Raw genomic sequence first — 14,786 nt, 5'->3', positions numbered from 1 at the left:
CACCCCATTCCCCACCGGCACCTGCCGCTGCTCCTGCTGCCACCGCCACCACCGGGACCACCACTGCCCGTCCCGGTCCAGGCCAGCCCACCAGTTGCGGTACCGCCCGGCCCGGGGCCGCTGCACAGCTGCCGCCCCTCAGCGTCTGCAGCACTGCTCGCCCCCACACGGCGGCGCCGCCTGGTGGCCGCGGGGGACACTGCAGGGCCCGGGCAGCCCCCGATCCCCGACACGGGGGGCAAAGGAGCCCCCAGGATCTCCACACTCCCCTTCACCCTGAGCAAGGCCCCTCTGCGTCAGTGTCCTTCGAGCAGCCCCATCACCCCCAGGACCGGTTGCTGGGTGCAGAGTGCCCCACGAGCCGCACCTCCCGCCGACGCCATGGTCTCACTGCTCCCCTCGCCGCATGGCCACCAACACATGGACATCACCACGCTTTCCATTACCCCTTTATTAGAGCCACCGTGAGCTGTAGTCCTTGCCCATGGTGCCAGGCAGCGCCACTGTGTGGGACCCGCCTGCGGGTACCAGAAGCTGCTGTGGGGAGAGGGGCCGCTGTCAGCACCAGCACCCCCAGGCACCTGGCATCAGCCACCCCTCCGGCCCCGCACACCCTCATGTGACGTCCGTCTCCAGCACATCCTCGCTTTTGGCAGGTGCAGGCTTATTCAGCGTCTCCATTTCTTTCTCCTTTCTCTTCCGACGTTGCTTCTGGTAGTGACTTGGGGGGAAAAAAAAAAGTAGTATTTTTAAAAAAAAAGAAAGTCTCCCACATGAGCCAAGCGGCTCACACTGAAATATGCCCCAGTGCCGCGGGATTTGCCCCCCTGCACACCCCAGCCAGGCTTGGGCTCCCCCACATGGCACCTACTGACTGCAGAGGCAGGCACAGACGACAAGGATGATGAGCGTGGCCCCGGCTGCAATGAGCGAGATGACGACAATCTGGCCCCGGTCACCTCGCAGGTAGAAGATGTCCACCCTCTCACACCGGGCGCCTGTGTAGCCCCGCTCACACCTGCAAAGAGCAGGGGGGGCAGGGAGAGTGAGGGTGCCAAAAACCTGCCAGGCACCCCCCCCACACCAAAAGTGTTTTCCCCCCCCCCAGCCCGCCTTGCTCACACGCATGCCGGCGCCTGCTCAGCCACAAGGAAGCGGCATCGCCCTTTGATGCAGTAGTGCCAGTACTCCTCCGGGCACCGGGAGAAGTGGCCCCGCCGCCGTAGCTGCGACACACTGCCTGCAACAGCACCCAAAAACATCCGAGGTGTTAAAAATCCCAGACATTTCCCCTGCATTGCAAGGTTGTTCGCCCACCCCCGGCAGGGTTTTTCCTCGCCTCTCCCTTGCTCTGGAAAGCGCCATGGAGGACGCTGCAGTTTCGCTAGACAAAATATCTTCCGTATTCTCCTTTCTCTCCCCCACAGGGCTATATCCAGGAGATGAGCAGCACTGTCCTGGGGAACAGAGCCAAATAAATAACACCTGGCAGGAGTCCTGGGTTAGGAGCCAGGCACATGGAGTGCACTGCCAGCAGCTGGGTCGGGTTCCCCGCGGCAGATATTTGCAGGAGCGCAGGGAGCTGAGCTGGCACCCAGGGGCACCCCACGGGGTCAGGCAGGCCTTGCCAGCCCAGCGAGTGGCATGCTGTGATTTCACTGCCCTGGCCACAGGCACTCGCGGGGGGATGAGCCACCCCGTGTTACCTGTACAATTCCCCAGGGGACCGCAGGGCAGGCCGCCAGCCGTCACGTTGGCGTCAGTGCTCACGCTGTCGAAAAGCACCAGGCCTGAAACGGAGAGGAGATGGATGAGCCCCCCCCCCCCCGGTGCCCGGCATTCCTCCTGCCTGGAGCAAGGCACAGTTGGCACTTCCCTCCTGCCTATATATAGCCAGGGTATATGCTTTGGGTAGCGGGGCTGAAAGCACCAACAGCGCTGCACCTCCAACATCCCCGTGCGGCCGCCACGGGATGCCACTCCTGGCAGCTCCCAGCTCAGGCAGCCAGCGGCCTCCCCGTGGCTGCATGGAATCCAGCAGCCACCAGTGGTGCCACTGGGCGTGAGGATGACTTCACCCACTTCGCAGCTCTGCATGGAAACATCCACGCCAGGAGTATTTTCAGCCCCTGATTGGAAACAGATGCTGCCAGCGCTCAGCCCTCTGCAAGTTTTCATGGGGCAGTGGTGACAGGCGAGCGGGTTGCGGGGCATCTCCCGCCGTGGCGGGGATGGAGGCATCCCCTAGCTCCCTGGGCATCCACAGGTGCTGTGCGTTCCAACCCAAAACCATCCCGGCAGGGACCTCCCTGCACGGGTGCAGGTTGGGCAGGTTTTGCCACACATGCATGCTGGGCTCGCCAAGTGGGCCAGGCCGAGCCAGTCCTGTGGGAGAGGAAGGCTTTGCCGGACACCACTGGCAGGTTTTGGGGACCTGGTAGGGTGGCAGAGCCGGGGACCCCTGCTAGCGGTGCCCGTGAGCCCAGCCGATGCGCAGTCGCATGCACTGGCTCTGAGCACCGGCGGGAGACAGCTGCCCGCTTGGGGCTGTGCGGCTTTCCCAGCACTTGCGAAAAGCTCCACATTTTTTGGATTGCAAACAGCATTGTAGACCGCTTGCTTGTATTTCCCCTGAAGCCGACCAAGCCAAACACCTTCTTCAGAATTGGGCAGTGAGATTTAAAGACAACATTTTCCCTCCCCTGTTTGTGTACCAAAGCAGCATTGATTTGACAGGGTCTTGGGGCCACCGAAATGTCGAATTCTCACAGCAGGGAACTGTCAGGTGTCATCCCCCCCCAGCGCGGGCACAATGGGAAGGGGCACAGCCCCGATGGCGCCCGACTCCGTCTCCACACTCCTGCCGCTTCCCACTTCAGTGTGCTGGCGGTCCCCACGCCATGTGGGCCTGGGGCTTTGTCCCCTCTCCTAGCCCGGTGCCGCCCATCCCAGAGCACACAGCATGGTGGTGGCAGTCCCCGCAGAGACCCTGGGCACAGCCCCCAGCACCTAGGGGCGCCCCAGCCAGGGCGGCCCCAGAGCTTGGCACAAAGCACTCGCCTGAGCCAGCAACTAGGAGTGTTGCCAGGGCTGCACCCGCCGGTTATGGGGTGCCCCGGGGTGGGACAGGGGAGGGCACCAGGATGGGACTGGGGGAGAATCATGGTGGGATGGGGGGAGCACTGGGAGGGGATGGGGGGATCAGGGTGGGACAGAGGGGGAGGATTGGGGTGGGACAGGGGGAGCACTGGGTTGGGACGGGGGGAGCACCAGGGTGGGATGGGGGGGAGGATCACGGTGGGATGGGGGGAGCACTGGGATGTGACGGGGGGGAGGATTGGGGTGGGATGTGGGGGGAGCACCAGGATGGAATGGGGGGAGGATTGGGGTGGGAGAAGGCAGATGATCATGGTGGAACAGGGGGGATCCCCAGGATGGGATTGGGGGGGAGGATCACGGTGGGATGGGGGAGAGCACTGCGATGGGATGGGGGAGGATCGGAGTGGGACGGGGGATCCCCAAGACAGGACAGGGGGAGGATCGGGGTGGGATGTGGGGAGCACTGGGATGGGACAAGGGAAGGATCAGGGTGGAATGGGAGGGATCCCCAGGAGGCGATGGGGGGGATCAGGGTGGGACAGGAGGGAGTACTGGGGTGGGACAGGGGGAGGATCAGGGTGAGATGGGGTGAGCACTGAGATGGGACAGGCGGATCCCTGGGATGGGACAGAGGGGTATCAGGGTGGGACGGGGGGGGGGAGCACTGGCATGGGACCTGAAGGGAGCCCGGGGCCAGGACAGGGGGGCCCCGTTCCGGGCCGGGGAGCGCCACCCGGTGCCGCCGCCGGTGCCGATGGCGGAACCCGCCGGGCCGCGCCGCGCCGCCAGCGCTTACCCGAGGCGAGGGCCAGGCAGAGCAGCAGGGTCCCGGCGCCGCCGCCAGGAGCCGCCGCCGCCGCCTCCATGCGTGCCGCCGCCGCCGCCGCCGCCGCCGCCGCCGCCGCCGCCGCCGCCGCCGCCGCCGCCGCCGCCGCCGCCGCCGCCGCCGCCGCCGCCGCCGCCGCCGCCGCCGCCGCCGCCTGCCCCGGTGCCCGCCCGCCGCGGTGGCTGCGGCGGGGCGGGGCGGGGCGGCGCAGCCGGGGGCGGCCCCGCTGCCGCCCCCTCCCCCACCCCCCGGCCGGTGCCCCCGCGGCGGGCGGGCGCCGGGGCTGCGGGGCGCCGCGTCCCGCCCGGGGGCCAGTACCAGGCCCGCCCTGCCCCGGGGGAGCCGGTAGCAGGCTCGTCTTGGGCAAGGCTCCCTCCCGGCCCAGGGGCCTCCCGGGAGGGGCCGCTGTGCCCGTCACTACGGAGCCAAAGCTCCGCTCCCCGGGGCTCCTTATCCCTCCCTGGGGTGTTGGAAAGGGAGATTTATTCACAGCCATCTGCTAATGAAACGTCCTCCCCGCAGCCCGGCCCGGCCCAGCAGGGAGTCACGGCAGCTATGACTTATGCCACAGGGGCTCGTGACTTGGCATAGGTGTCCTGCCCAGCTTGGATGGTTTACTGTTTTTTCCCCCGCTTGGGGCAATTGTCCTTCTGGCCCCCTAAGCTGGAGCTGTCGATGGAGGACAGCCCTGGGGGACGAAGGTGGGGAGCCGTGAGAGGCTCCCTCTGGCTGACTGCACACTGGCATCACATCACACACGCAGGCCTGGAAACAAGTGGCGACCCCAGGCCGCAGATGATGCAGCCGCTGGTGGCCGCCCAGCTAGACCACCGGGCTGCCAGCCAGGGCGCAAGGCCTTCCCATGGCCCACCAGTGGAGCAAGCAAATGCAGAGAGGGGCCCAAAACAGGAAAAAAAGGGTGAGAGGAGCATTTTAAAGAGCTCCTAAAAGAACTAGAGCACCTCAGGTGTGTCCCCAGATGTTGCCAAAGGTTTTCTGGTAATAACAGGGAGAGATCGCCGAGAAGGGACCTGTGCTGAGGCGACCACGCAGACGTGGCCATCCAGATGTGCCCAGTGGGTGCACCCATGCAGATGTGGCCGGCAGGTGGCAGCTGGAGCCCACGGATGGCACCAGGTCCCGGCGAGCAAGGCCTGGGCTGGCTCCCCAGCCTGACCCGACTCCCGGTGCCAAATCGGCACCCCTGCGTGATTCAAGCACTCCATGAGGAGCAAGCTGTGTTCAGACCTGCTTCCCTCCTCCAAAACCCTTCCCTAGGGATGAAATGATGGGTCACATTTCACTGCGGGAGGCTGAAATGGGACCAGTGGTGAACTGGGGAGGGGGAGAAACCTGCAGGTTTTATTCAAGATATACAATTTGAATATCAGCCCCAAGCCCCCAAAAAGCTCACTTTGATCCTGGCAGCATGCGCAGGGTCTCCTGATCTTGTCACCTGTGTCCAGCACATGCACACACCACCCGCTGGACCAATGTCACCATCAGTCTTCAGCCCCAACTCATCACACCTCCCAGGAGCTTCGAGACTTCTTCCCCACTTCCCCACAGTATTTTCTCTGATATTTTCTTTGTCAAATACTCACTGTTGGACTGAGAGATGCTGTCTCTAAGCAGAAGGTTTTCCTGAGCTCCATAGTCTCTCCTGCCTGGAGAAGCCCTGAGAAGACAAGCTCAGACTGCAAACATTTTATCCAAAGTGTCTTCCAGGAGGAAAAAGGGTGAGAAAAGGGGTTTCTCAGCCTGCTCTTGTACCTCTTGCCATGCTGCAGGTGCCTCCCTTTGATCACTATTAGCTGCATGAATTTTGTGGCTGCTCTCTGCAGGCGGCACCAGCACCAGCATTGGCACCACTGGGGAATGCCAGCATGCTGAAGCCCAAAACACAAGCTTGTCTTACTTTTACTTTTTCTCACTTTTTGCTGACTTTGGCTGCCAGAGCCCCAATCCCATGGGGTGTAGTGCAGTGTCCAGGGCTGCTACGCAGTGCTGGGGGCTTGATCCTGGTGCCCAGTGCCAGGTGCTGGGGCCCAGTGCTTCGTCCCAGCACACGGTGCCTGCTGCCAGAGCCTGGCCCCAGTGCCTGGTGCCCAGTCCCAGTGCCAAGTACCTAGTGCCCAGTATCCAGTCCCAGTCCTAGTGCCTGCTGCCCAGCACCCGGTGCCCAGACCCAGTATTCAGTCCCAGTGCCCAGGATCCAGTACCTAGTGTCCGGGATCCAGTCCCAGTGTCAAGTACCTAGTGCCCAGTATCCAGGACCTAGTCCCCAGTCCCGGTGCCCAGTACCTAGTGCCCAGTTCCGGTGCTCCCTAGTGTCCAGTACCCAGTATCCAGTCCCAGTACCTAATGCCCGGTGCGCCGTGCCGGTGCCCGGGGCCGGCAGGTGCCGCTGCGCGCCGGGCGGCGGGCGGCGGGGCCGGGCCGGGCCGGGCCGGGCCGGGGCCCGGCGGGGCGGGCCGGGGGCGGGGCGGCGGGTCTCTCCCGGCTCGGGGCGGCGCGGCGCGGCCTCTCTCCGCCGCCCGGCGCCGCCGCCGGGACCATGGGCTGCCGCCGCCTCCTCCTCCTTGCCCTCCTGCTCCTCCCGGCAGGTAAGTGACGCCGCCGGGGCCGCGCCGCCCCGCAGGTGCCGCTTCCCCGGAGCCACCGGCACCGGCGCCCGGGCTGTCCCCGAGTAGCTCCGCGGGCTCAGCGGCGCTTCGGTGCCATCACACCCGGCGGCCCGGGCACCAGCCGCGGGAGCCGTCGGCGCTTTCACATCGCACAGCGCAGCTACAAAAGCCTCTCCAGCCCTTCACGAGACTTTGCAGCCATGCTACGCGATTTAAAAGCAGCCGTACGTGCTATGTTGCTTTTTGTGTTCGCAGCGGTGCAAAGCCGCAGTCTGGGCCCGGCCCGGGAGCAGGAGCAGTGCTGGATGAAACCAGGAGGACCCTGGCGCTGGCGTTGCCCCTGCAGTTCCCACGCTCGCGTCCAGGCCGTTTCCTCTAGTGGGTAATTAGCCACTGTTTGAGAAAGCCACTTTGAAGGGTTAAATTTTAGGTTCATCGCTGCCAATGTCAGATCAGCGCAGGGCTGTAATTTTACAGCTTTGGTGTCAGGTGTGCTCACCCCTCCACCAGCTCCAAGGACACGCTGGGGGAAAGCCGTCGCTCCTTCACACTCTTGCCGCCAGATTTAGCAGGTTCAGCCAGATAAACACCAAGCAACAACCAAGACGCTGGTGATGACGCCTGGCAGAAGCAATAAACCTGCCCTTTGCCCGCAGGAGAGAAGGGTGGAATTATTTATGATATTGTTATTTCTTACTTGGGATGTACATGAGGATCCACTCCTCCGATGTGATTTTCCTTCCAGTATAAAAATCTGGCGGTCGGCTGCTGCAGCCACGAGGCTTTTCACCTTTTAACAGTTTGCTCTGCTCACGATCCCACAGCCAGCGCAAGTTGAAATACCTGCACATGCTTTTTTGTGCTTAAATTCGCAGCGTCCACCCATCTAGGGTGGATGCGCAGACTGACAGGTCCCGCGATGCAGCGGTGGGAAGCAGCAGCCCTCCGCTGGCATCAGGCGCTTGGCTACCAGGTGACTGTCCTTGGAAAAAACATGTCACCGCAGGGCCTGAGGTGAAAGGTCATTTGTAGGGAGAGGCCAAGTCTGACAGCAGGGCTGAGAAATTGCAAAGCTTAGAATTAAAACGGCTGAAGAATTGCTTCCCCTGACGTGATTAAATCCCAGGGAAATGAGCACATGTTTTAACTACAGAAAACATTTTGCTTGTTACAAAATGCAACAACTGCTATCTAAAGGGAGGCTGTTTCTTTAAAAAAAAAAGTCAAGGGAAAAAATAATTTTGGAAAGATGTGATGTTGTAAACAACTGGGCTTAATGAGCACAAGGCTCATGTGGAGATGAAAAGTTTCGGAATGACCCTGCGGCCTCATTATGCTCTCTGAAACCGGCTAAAGCTGACGGGCCAGCAGCATGACAGCATGCCAAATCACAGCAGCGGGGAAACTGAACCCAGGGGGGGAGGAGGGGGGATGCCAGACCCCTCCTACGCTCCCCGATAACAGGGAATTTTTTTTATCCATGTGATGCTATCCAAAACTGTCTTTCTGATTCACCCCATCCAGCGATATTGCCGGTCTTTAAATGCCTTTATCAGTTTGCCTCCAACGTTCAGGCAGACAATCACATTATTACCGACCCAAAGTGCTCAGAAGTCATGGGTGAGGCCATAAAAAAACGTGACACAGCAGGAAGCAAAGACTCAGTTTGAATTTCTGCCAGGGGTTAAAAATAACAAGCACCCACCAGCGATATCCAGCCATGTGGGACTGGCAAGTCCAAGCTCAGCAGATAACTACAGCAGTAATCATCCACCCTCTGACTACCAATATTTTTCACTTAGTTTAGTACCAAGCCCGCAGCTCCCATCTCTGGGGCTGAGCTTGGAGTTTTTGCTTTTGGCATTGCCACCAAACCCAGTGTTTTTCTGATATTTTGATCCTCCGTGTTCATCTACCGCTATGCCAAGGTGCCTCTGTCTCCAGATTCCTCCCCGGTTTCAAAACATTGAAAAGTTTTTGTCTGACTGATTTCGCCTGGGGATGGAGGTAAAATACTGGCTCACCAGAGAGTGCCGAAGAAGTGACTGCCAAGCAGAGCTTGTAACGGGCATAAAGATCTAATCTTAGCTCTTGCAGGTGCTGCCTGCACAGGACCTGCGAAGACGTAGCATGAAAAAAAAAAAAAAAGAAAAGCCCAATGCTGATGGGGATAGAGGAGAGAGTGACTTATCCGCATGCTGAGAAACAGGGACAGGTGAACAAATGAACAAGAAAATGAGGGAGGGGAAACGCAGCCGGTAGGATGATTTCCAGTGGCGCAGCGGCGCTGGCGAGGTGGCACTTGTCACCCTGCCTGGTGCTGCTTGCCCTCTCCTGGGGAGCAAACAGGGTGCTCAGGAAGGGCAGTGGAAATGGGAAAGGCGCTGCCGCCTCGGCGCCTGCCCTGCAAACCCAGCACCGCTCACAGCGTTGAAAACGACCAGGTGGTCCGGCTTCATTGCAAGACCCTGCAGCCCAAAACCCAGGTTGCCCCCAGGAGTTTGCATGGCTAATATGCACTTGTCTCCTTCCCAGGCCTCGGCAATGATGTGGCAACGCCGTCACCGAACGCCAGCCGCCCTCCCGTTCCATCCGAGGGGATTCCTGCAGGGACAGATGCTGCATTCAGGACAGCGGCCTCCCCCGGCGCAAGTGTGCCATTGACGTCCGGTGGGACCATGGGGCAGGAGGGCGGCAGCACCGTCCCCACTGCTGCGGCTGCCGGCACTGGCCCCTCCGCAGGCTCCAGCGCCGACTGGGAGCTGTTGGCCGCCGGGAGCACCCCAGCGTCCCGGCTGGCCGGCCCTGCCGCCACCTCGATGGGGGGCACCACAGAGGAATTGGCCATGGCTCCCAGCATGCTGGTGGCCACCTTGTCCCAGTCGGCACTGCCATCACCTGCGACTGCCAGCTCCTCCATGGCACCGCTTCCCGGCAGCACCCAGACGCCCCAGCCCAGCTCCCCCCCACCAGCCACAGAGGACGCCCCATCCCGCAGGACACCCATCGCCATGGCCGCCAACACAGGCCCCTCCGCAGGCTCCAGCACCAGCTGGAAGCTGTTGGCTACCAGGAGCACCCCATCATCCCAGTCAGCTGGCCCTGCTGCCACCTCGACAGGGGGCACCGCGGAGGAGCCGGCCACAGCTCCCGACACGCCAGCGCCGCCAGCGCCTGTGACCGCTGGCTCCTCCGCGGCACCTCTTCCTGGCAGCACCCGGCTGCCCCAGGCCAGCTCCTCCCCACCAGCCCCGGAGGATGCCCCATCCCGCGGGACGCCCACTCCTGCGACCTCCTGGCTGAGCGCCCCCGGCCCCGCATCGTCCGAAGTCACCACTGCAGTGGACAAAACCGGCCCCGCCACTGGTGTCACCATGCAGGAGGTGCCGCACGCCCTGAGCTCAGGTGAGCGGAGCAGCCCACTGGCCAGCAAAGCCATTGATGCAGCTTTGATTGAATGTGCATTTGCCTCCCCCTCCCTGGGGCTGCCAACCGTAACGAGGCAGCAGACCCCAAACATGCCTCCAGCTCAGCCTCTGGCCCCGGGTGGGAGCGTCAAGGGGGGGGGGGGGGGGGGAACAAAAAACATAGCCGCCCTGTCCCTCCACAGGCAGTGTCGTGGCCATAACGGTGACTGTCATCGTGGTGGTGTTGCTGGTTTTTGGCGCGGCCGCCTACTTCAAGATCAGGTAAGGTGATGCCCTGGGGCAGCGCGCAGGCTCATTTTGGTCCTCGGGTGGGCTGTGGACAGATGGGAATGGCGTCGGCCTGGTTTAACATCTGGCCAGCTCCAGAAACCCCCCCAGATCCCCACTGCAGCCATGCCCTTGCTGCCAGTTGTACGCTTGGTCGTTTCTTCTGATGAGGACCCAGTGAGGACCCAAGTGCCCTGGTGCATTTTTTCCCGCCCCCGCCCGCCAAAAAAGTTTTCGGGCATCCTGAAAACGGAGCCTGCACAGGGCAGTGGGTCGGGGCTCTCCCAGCAGGATGACCCCGTGCCGTGATCTTCCCCCTCTCGCAGGCACTCCTCCTATGGACGGCTCTTGGACGACCACGACTACAGCTCGTGGGGCAACTACAACAACCCTCTCTATGACGACTCCTAGCGGAGGGACCAGACAGGGCAGAAAGACCCTTGTTTGTGAGTGCTTCTCTGACCAACTGCCTCCCGGCACCACACCGCATCCGGCTCCTCCTCCGCTGCTTCTCCCCTCATTTCCCAACGGATCGCGACTCCGCGAGAAGCCCCAGAAGTGCGGATGAGGAATTTGGGGTTGCACTACCACGCACTCCAGGAGAGAATACCAATTCCCTGTGCTCAGCGGCACTGGGGGAAGCAGCCACCAACTGGTTGGCTCCTGCTAATGTAACTCCTGGCACTGCTAGCTATAAAATCCTCTGGAGAGGGGGGAAGAAACCTCACCCTGTCCCTTCCCACTCTCCTGAATGAGGATTTCGAGATGCTTTCTTGCCTGGGACCTGCTCTCTGGCACCAAGACCTGCCACCTAGACCACAGCTGAGAGGAGCAGAGCCAGTACTGGCACTGGGGCTGGATACCAGTGGAAAGCCCTCCTTGCTCAACCTGCCCGCAAAGCCCACAGTGGCGCGACCGTGCTGAAAAAGTTCCTGGCTGTGCCCAGCCTGAAATAGTTTTGGAAAACCACTCATAGCATGAAAGAAAAAAAACAAACACCAAAACTATAAAAAGAAATGTCCCTCACGCTTTTTGCTCAAATTGTTCTCCTTTGAACCTGGCTGCCATCTAGGTAAAGGTAAAGCTTTTTGGCCACCAAAGGTGGCTGATCATGGCAGGGTTTCATTGCTGGGAGGAGAAACAAAATCTGCCAGCTCAATTCAGGTGCTGCGAGGCAGCGCTACAACCCACACTCGCCCCCCGGGGTCCCTCAGCTTTTGAGACCGGAGCACGGAGACCTGTAAGAAAACTTGCATTCCTTGGAAATAACCACTGTGCAAAACCCTCGGAGCTCCTTTTCCTCGCAGTTATTGTACTATGCTTAAACACTCACGATTTTGGCCAAGAATCACAGGCTTAAAAATTTCTTAAATCAGCTTTTGCTGTTGAGTTTGCGTTTTCTCCAAAAAAGATTCGATTCCCAGGGATTGCGGCTATTAAATGTGAAAAAGCTACCTGGAAAAGGTTAGCCTGATAGGACAGCATTAAAACCAATTTGTAAAAAGCACTGGGGAGGGGTCTCCTACGGCCTGGCACCTTGCTGCATGTTCAAACTGAGGCAAAATGTTGTGTGTTGGAGTTAGGGCTTCGCAGGCGGCTTTGCGGGGACGCAGCACTCTTTCCCACGCCACCGAGCTGCTGCCCGAGAGCAAATAACGCAGCTAAAAATAGCGCCGCACTGCGTATTGCCTTTTTTGGGGGGAGGGGAAAAAAAAATATCTAACGAGGTCGGGTAGCCAGGCAAGTGAATACAGCAAGAAAAAACAGGCTCAGGGAGCTGGGAGCCTGAAGCAGATGCAGAGGACGACATGGAATGCTCCAGTTTTCCTGTTAACCCACATGCGCGTTATGCAGAAATTTCCTGACTTTTTGTATTCCCGTCACAAAGGCGAGGGTGGGTTGTGGGGAGCGAGTTATCAGCCTGAACAGCTGCAGCTGCACCAAGATGTTCAATTCCTGTCTTTTCAAGGAATAAATAGCTAGGAGTTATTGCTCCTAATCACATGTAAAACCCAGCACTTTCCCAAGGAGTCTTGGATGACTCTGATTAACTTGGATTTCTGTGTGGGTCTTACAGCCACTTAAAAAGCCCTGTGAAAAAAAAAGGAGAACACAACCACCCCAGCACGTCCCTGCATTAAATGTTGGCGTCTCTGCCGCGAGGGCCGAGGCACGAGAAGACCAAAATAGCAGCGGTGCTTGGCAGATGGAGCCCCCCACCTACACAGGACATTTAGCAACTGCAGATGGGGCCGTCGCGTGATGCCCAGCACCCTGGGGAGCTGGGCTAGCGTCGCATCAGCATTGCATAAGCAAGGAGGGCTCAAAACACCCCAACTCTACCCACCTTTTAGTCTGGTCCTGCCCCAGACAAAAGCCGGGGGGGTTCACATTGCTCTGGCAGGGGGTTGCTAAATTAAAAAGCCAAAAAAACTGCTACCTTCCCCCCTGCCAGGACAGGCCCCGTAGAGCTAAGCTCAGCTGCGGATGATTGGCTGGTTTTATTTACAAAAACGACAAAGTGAGATGCTCTGATTTTCCTCAAAGCTTCCCCCCGCCTCCCTCCCCACTGCCTTTTGGCTATTTTTTAATCTCAGAGATATTTTATCTATACAAAACTAGCTCGCATAGCTCCGTCCGTAACATCACATGCCCCAGGCCTTTCGGCGGGAATCAGGGCACGGCAGAAGCCCTGCACGTGATGGGAGTGCTCCTTTAGAGGAGAGGAGCAGGGAAATCAAATAGCCTGTTCCCGTTACCATTTAAACACCGTTCAGCCTGGCCGGCCTGCCTGTGTTTGCATTTCGCTCTTTTGTGAACATGCTGATAGCAGCTCATCAACATTTACCAGGTGGCATCCTCTCAGACAGCCGGTGGGGTTAATGGGATAAATATCAGTGATTTATTAGCAGAAATAGTTCTGCGGTGCTGTCTCCAGCAGCAATAGTAATTTGGGTAATTTGGGGTAACTTGTGCCAAGGTGAGAGCAGTTTATTCCTGATTTATGAACTTAGCACAGAGGGCAATAGTCTCTACATATGGAGTATTAAAGACACAGTAACTTCAACCAGTGCCAAAGGCATTATCTTCCCACAGCTCCAGAGCCTAACAGCAGTCACTCTTATCAAAAAAGCAATAAAACAATTTATTTGCAATGCAAGGGCCAAACGTCAACACGAAGTTGCAGGAAGCCCGAGGAGCCCTTCGTTTTCCTGCACCATTTAATAGGTAAATGGATTAACAGTGTTTTCTCAGAAAAGAAAAAAAAACCCAAGTACCTATTTGCTGGCGGCAAGCCAAGTGCAATGGAAATGATAGCTGGAAGAGGCATGGATATTTGGCATTGACCTTTGCAAGCCAACAAACTGCATTTCCCCCTGTACTCCCCAGGAATAAATATACATGGTACATCCACCAGTGCTGATGCTTCCTTCGCAACTGTCTCTTTATATATATATATTTATATTTCATCAAGTTAATGGACAAGCTGCTGCATCTGTTTCTCCCTAACGGTTGTTTGCGGGATTTATTTTTCCGGTCTGGCATTTTGTTTTTAATTAAGCCCAGATTGCTGCTGCCAGCTATGCCGTACGACCTGAGCGTGCAAGTATCTCTCTGTGCTTTCCCATCACCACCCAAACCCCAGTCTTGGTACCTGGCTTGCCTATGGGACCAGCCGCGGCCTCGCACCTTGTGGCTTACCGTGGGCAGGCGTCCTCATCCCACCAGGGAGGGCACGCGAATCTGAGGAGCAACAGCACCAGCATGAAGGAGACTCCCAAAACGCAAGGTTCTTGTCAGCAGCTTCAAGGGGAAGAGCCAAAAAGCCTGATGAGCTACAAGGAAGAGGAGGGTCGCTCTTCCCAGCTGTGAGTGATGGACCAGCAGCTGGCATGGGGTGCCCAGCCTGAGGCTGGCTGTGCAGAAAGGCAGGAGCTCACCGCGCCCGAAAAAGCACAAGGACTTTCCTCACTGGAGACCACCAACCCCGTGCTGACAGCCCAGCCAGTGCTCGCAACAACCCCAGCGGCGCAGAGGACAGCTCCTCTCCATGATGGTTTGCAAGGGTTTTTAACCACAGTAGGTCACTTGCATCCACTGGAGTTAGGAAAGCTGGGGGTCAAGCATGGCAGGGAGCATTGCACGAGTGCGTCCTTGCCGATATGGACCTATGGCCCTACGCAATTCAAAAGTCCAACCAAATGCCCTCCCCAAGGGCCCCAAGCCATTCCCGCATACAGTATTTACTTAGAGAGCCTGTCCCTGAGGTATTTCTGGGCCACACACACAGGAAACGATAGTCAGCCAGACAAAGCAGCTGTTACCTGCTCTGCAGCCTTACCTGCTTCTCCTCCCCCCCTGCACTGCAGGACTGCCCAATGTGGGGCAGGGAGCAGCCTCCAAGGCCACTCACGGGTGCAAGGAGCTGATGCAGGCCCCCTGCCTGCCAACACCCGCCCCAAGCGCCCTTGCAGCCCCCCTGAACCTGGCGACATCCCCCACTCCTGCAAAGGTGCCGGCAAGACCCCCAGCCCTGTG

General features: G+C 59.2%; 2 protein-coding genes across 3 annotated transcripts; one reads left to right on the top strand and one right to left on the bottom strand.

Annotated features, from left to right (window-relative positions):
• Positions 1-436: 436 nt before the first annotated feature.
• BTC (betacellulin) lies at positions 437-3,991 on the bottom strand. 2 transcript variants are annotated; one of them, XM_067297054.1, is made up of 6 exons: positions 3,896-3,991; positions 1,707-1,790; positions 1,123-1,240; positions 872-1,018; positions 614-721; positions 437-537 (listed from the first exon to the last, which is right to left on the bottom strand). In XM_067297054.1, the coding sequence occupies exons 1-5, from the start codon at positions 3,963-3,965 to the stop codon at positions 616-618; spliced, it is 525 nt and encodes a 174-aa protein (XP_067153155.1). In that variant the 5' UTR covers positions 3,966-3,991; the 3' UTR covers positions 437-537; positions 614-615. The 2 variants fall into 2 exon arrangements, with proteins under 2 accessions (XP_067153155.1, XP_067153156.1); XM_067297055.1 differs by lacking the exon at positions 1,707-1,790 and having other exon boundaries at positions 437-721.
• A 2,436-nt stretch (positions 3,992-6,427) lies between these two features.
• Positions 6,428-11,622, top strand: PARM1 (prostate androgen-regulated mucin-like protein 1). Its single transcript, XM_067297053.1, has 4 exons — positions 6,428-6,531; positions 9,088-9,957; positions 10,163-10,241; positions 10,574-11,622. Exons 1-4 carry the CDS (start codon positions 6,483-6,485, stop codon positions 10,656-10,658), a joined length of 1,083 nt encoding a protein of 360 aa, XP_067153154.1. The 5' UTR covers positions 6,428-6,482; the 3' UTR covers positions 10,659-11,622.
• Positions 11,623-14,786: the final 3,164 nt, after the last annotated feature.

Source organism: Apteryx mantelli, chromosome 5, assembly GCF_036417845.1.
Source record: "Apteryx mantelli isolate bAptMan1 chromosome 5, bAptMan1.hap1, whole genome shotgun sequence".
Lineage (NCBI taxonomy): Eukaryota > Metazoa > Chordata > Aves > Apterygiformes > Apterygidae > Apteryx > Apteryx mantelli.
Note: the sequence above shows the minus strand (reverse complement) of the source record. Positions and strands in the feature narration are given on the sequence as shown.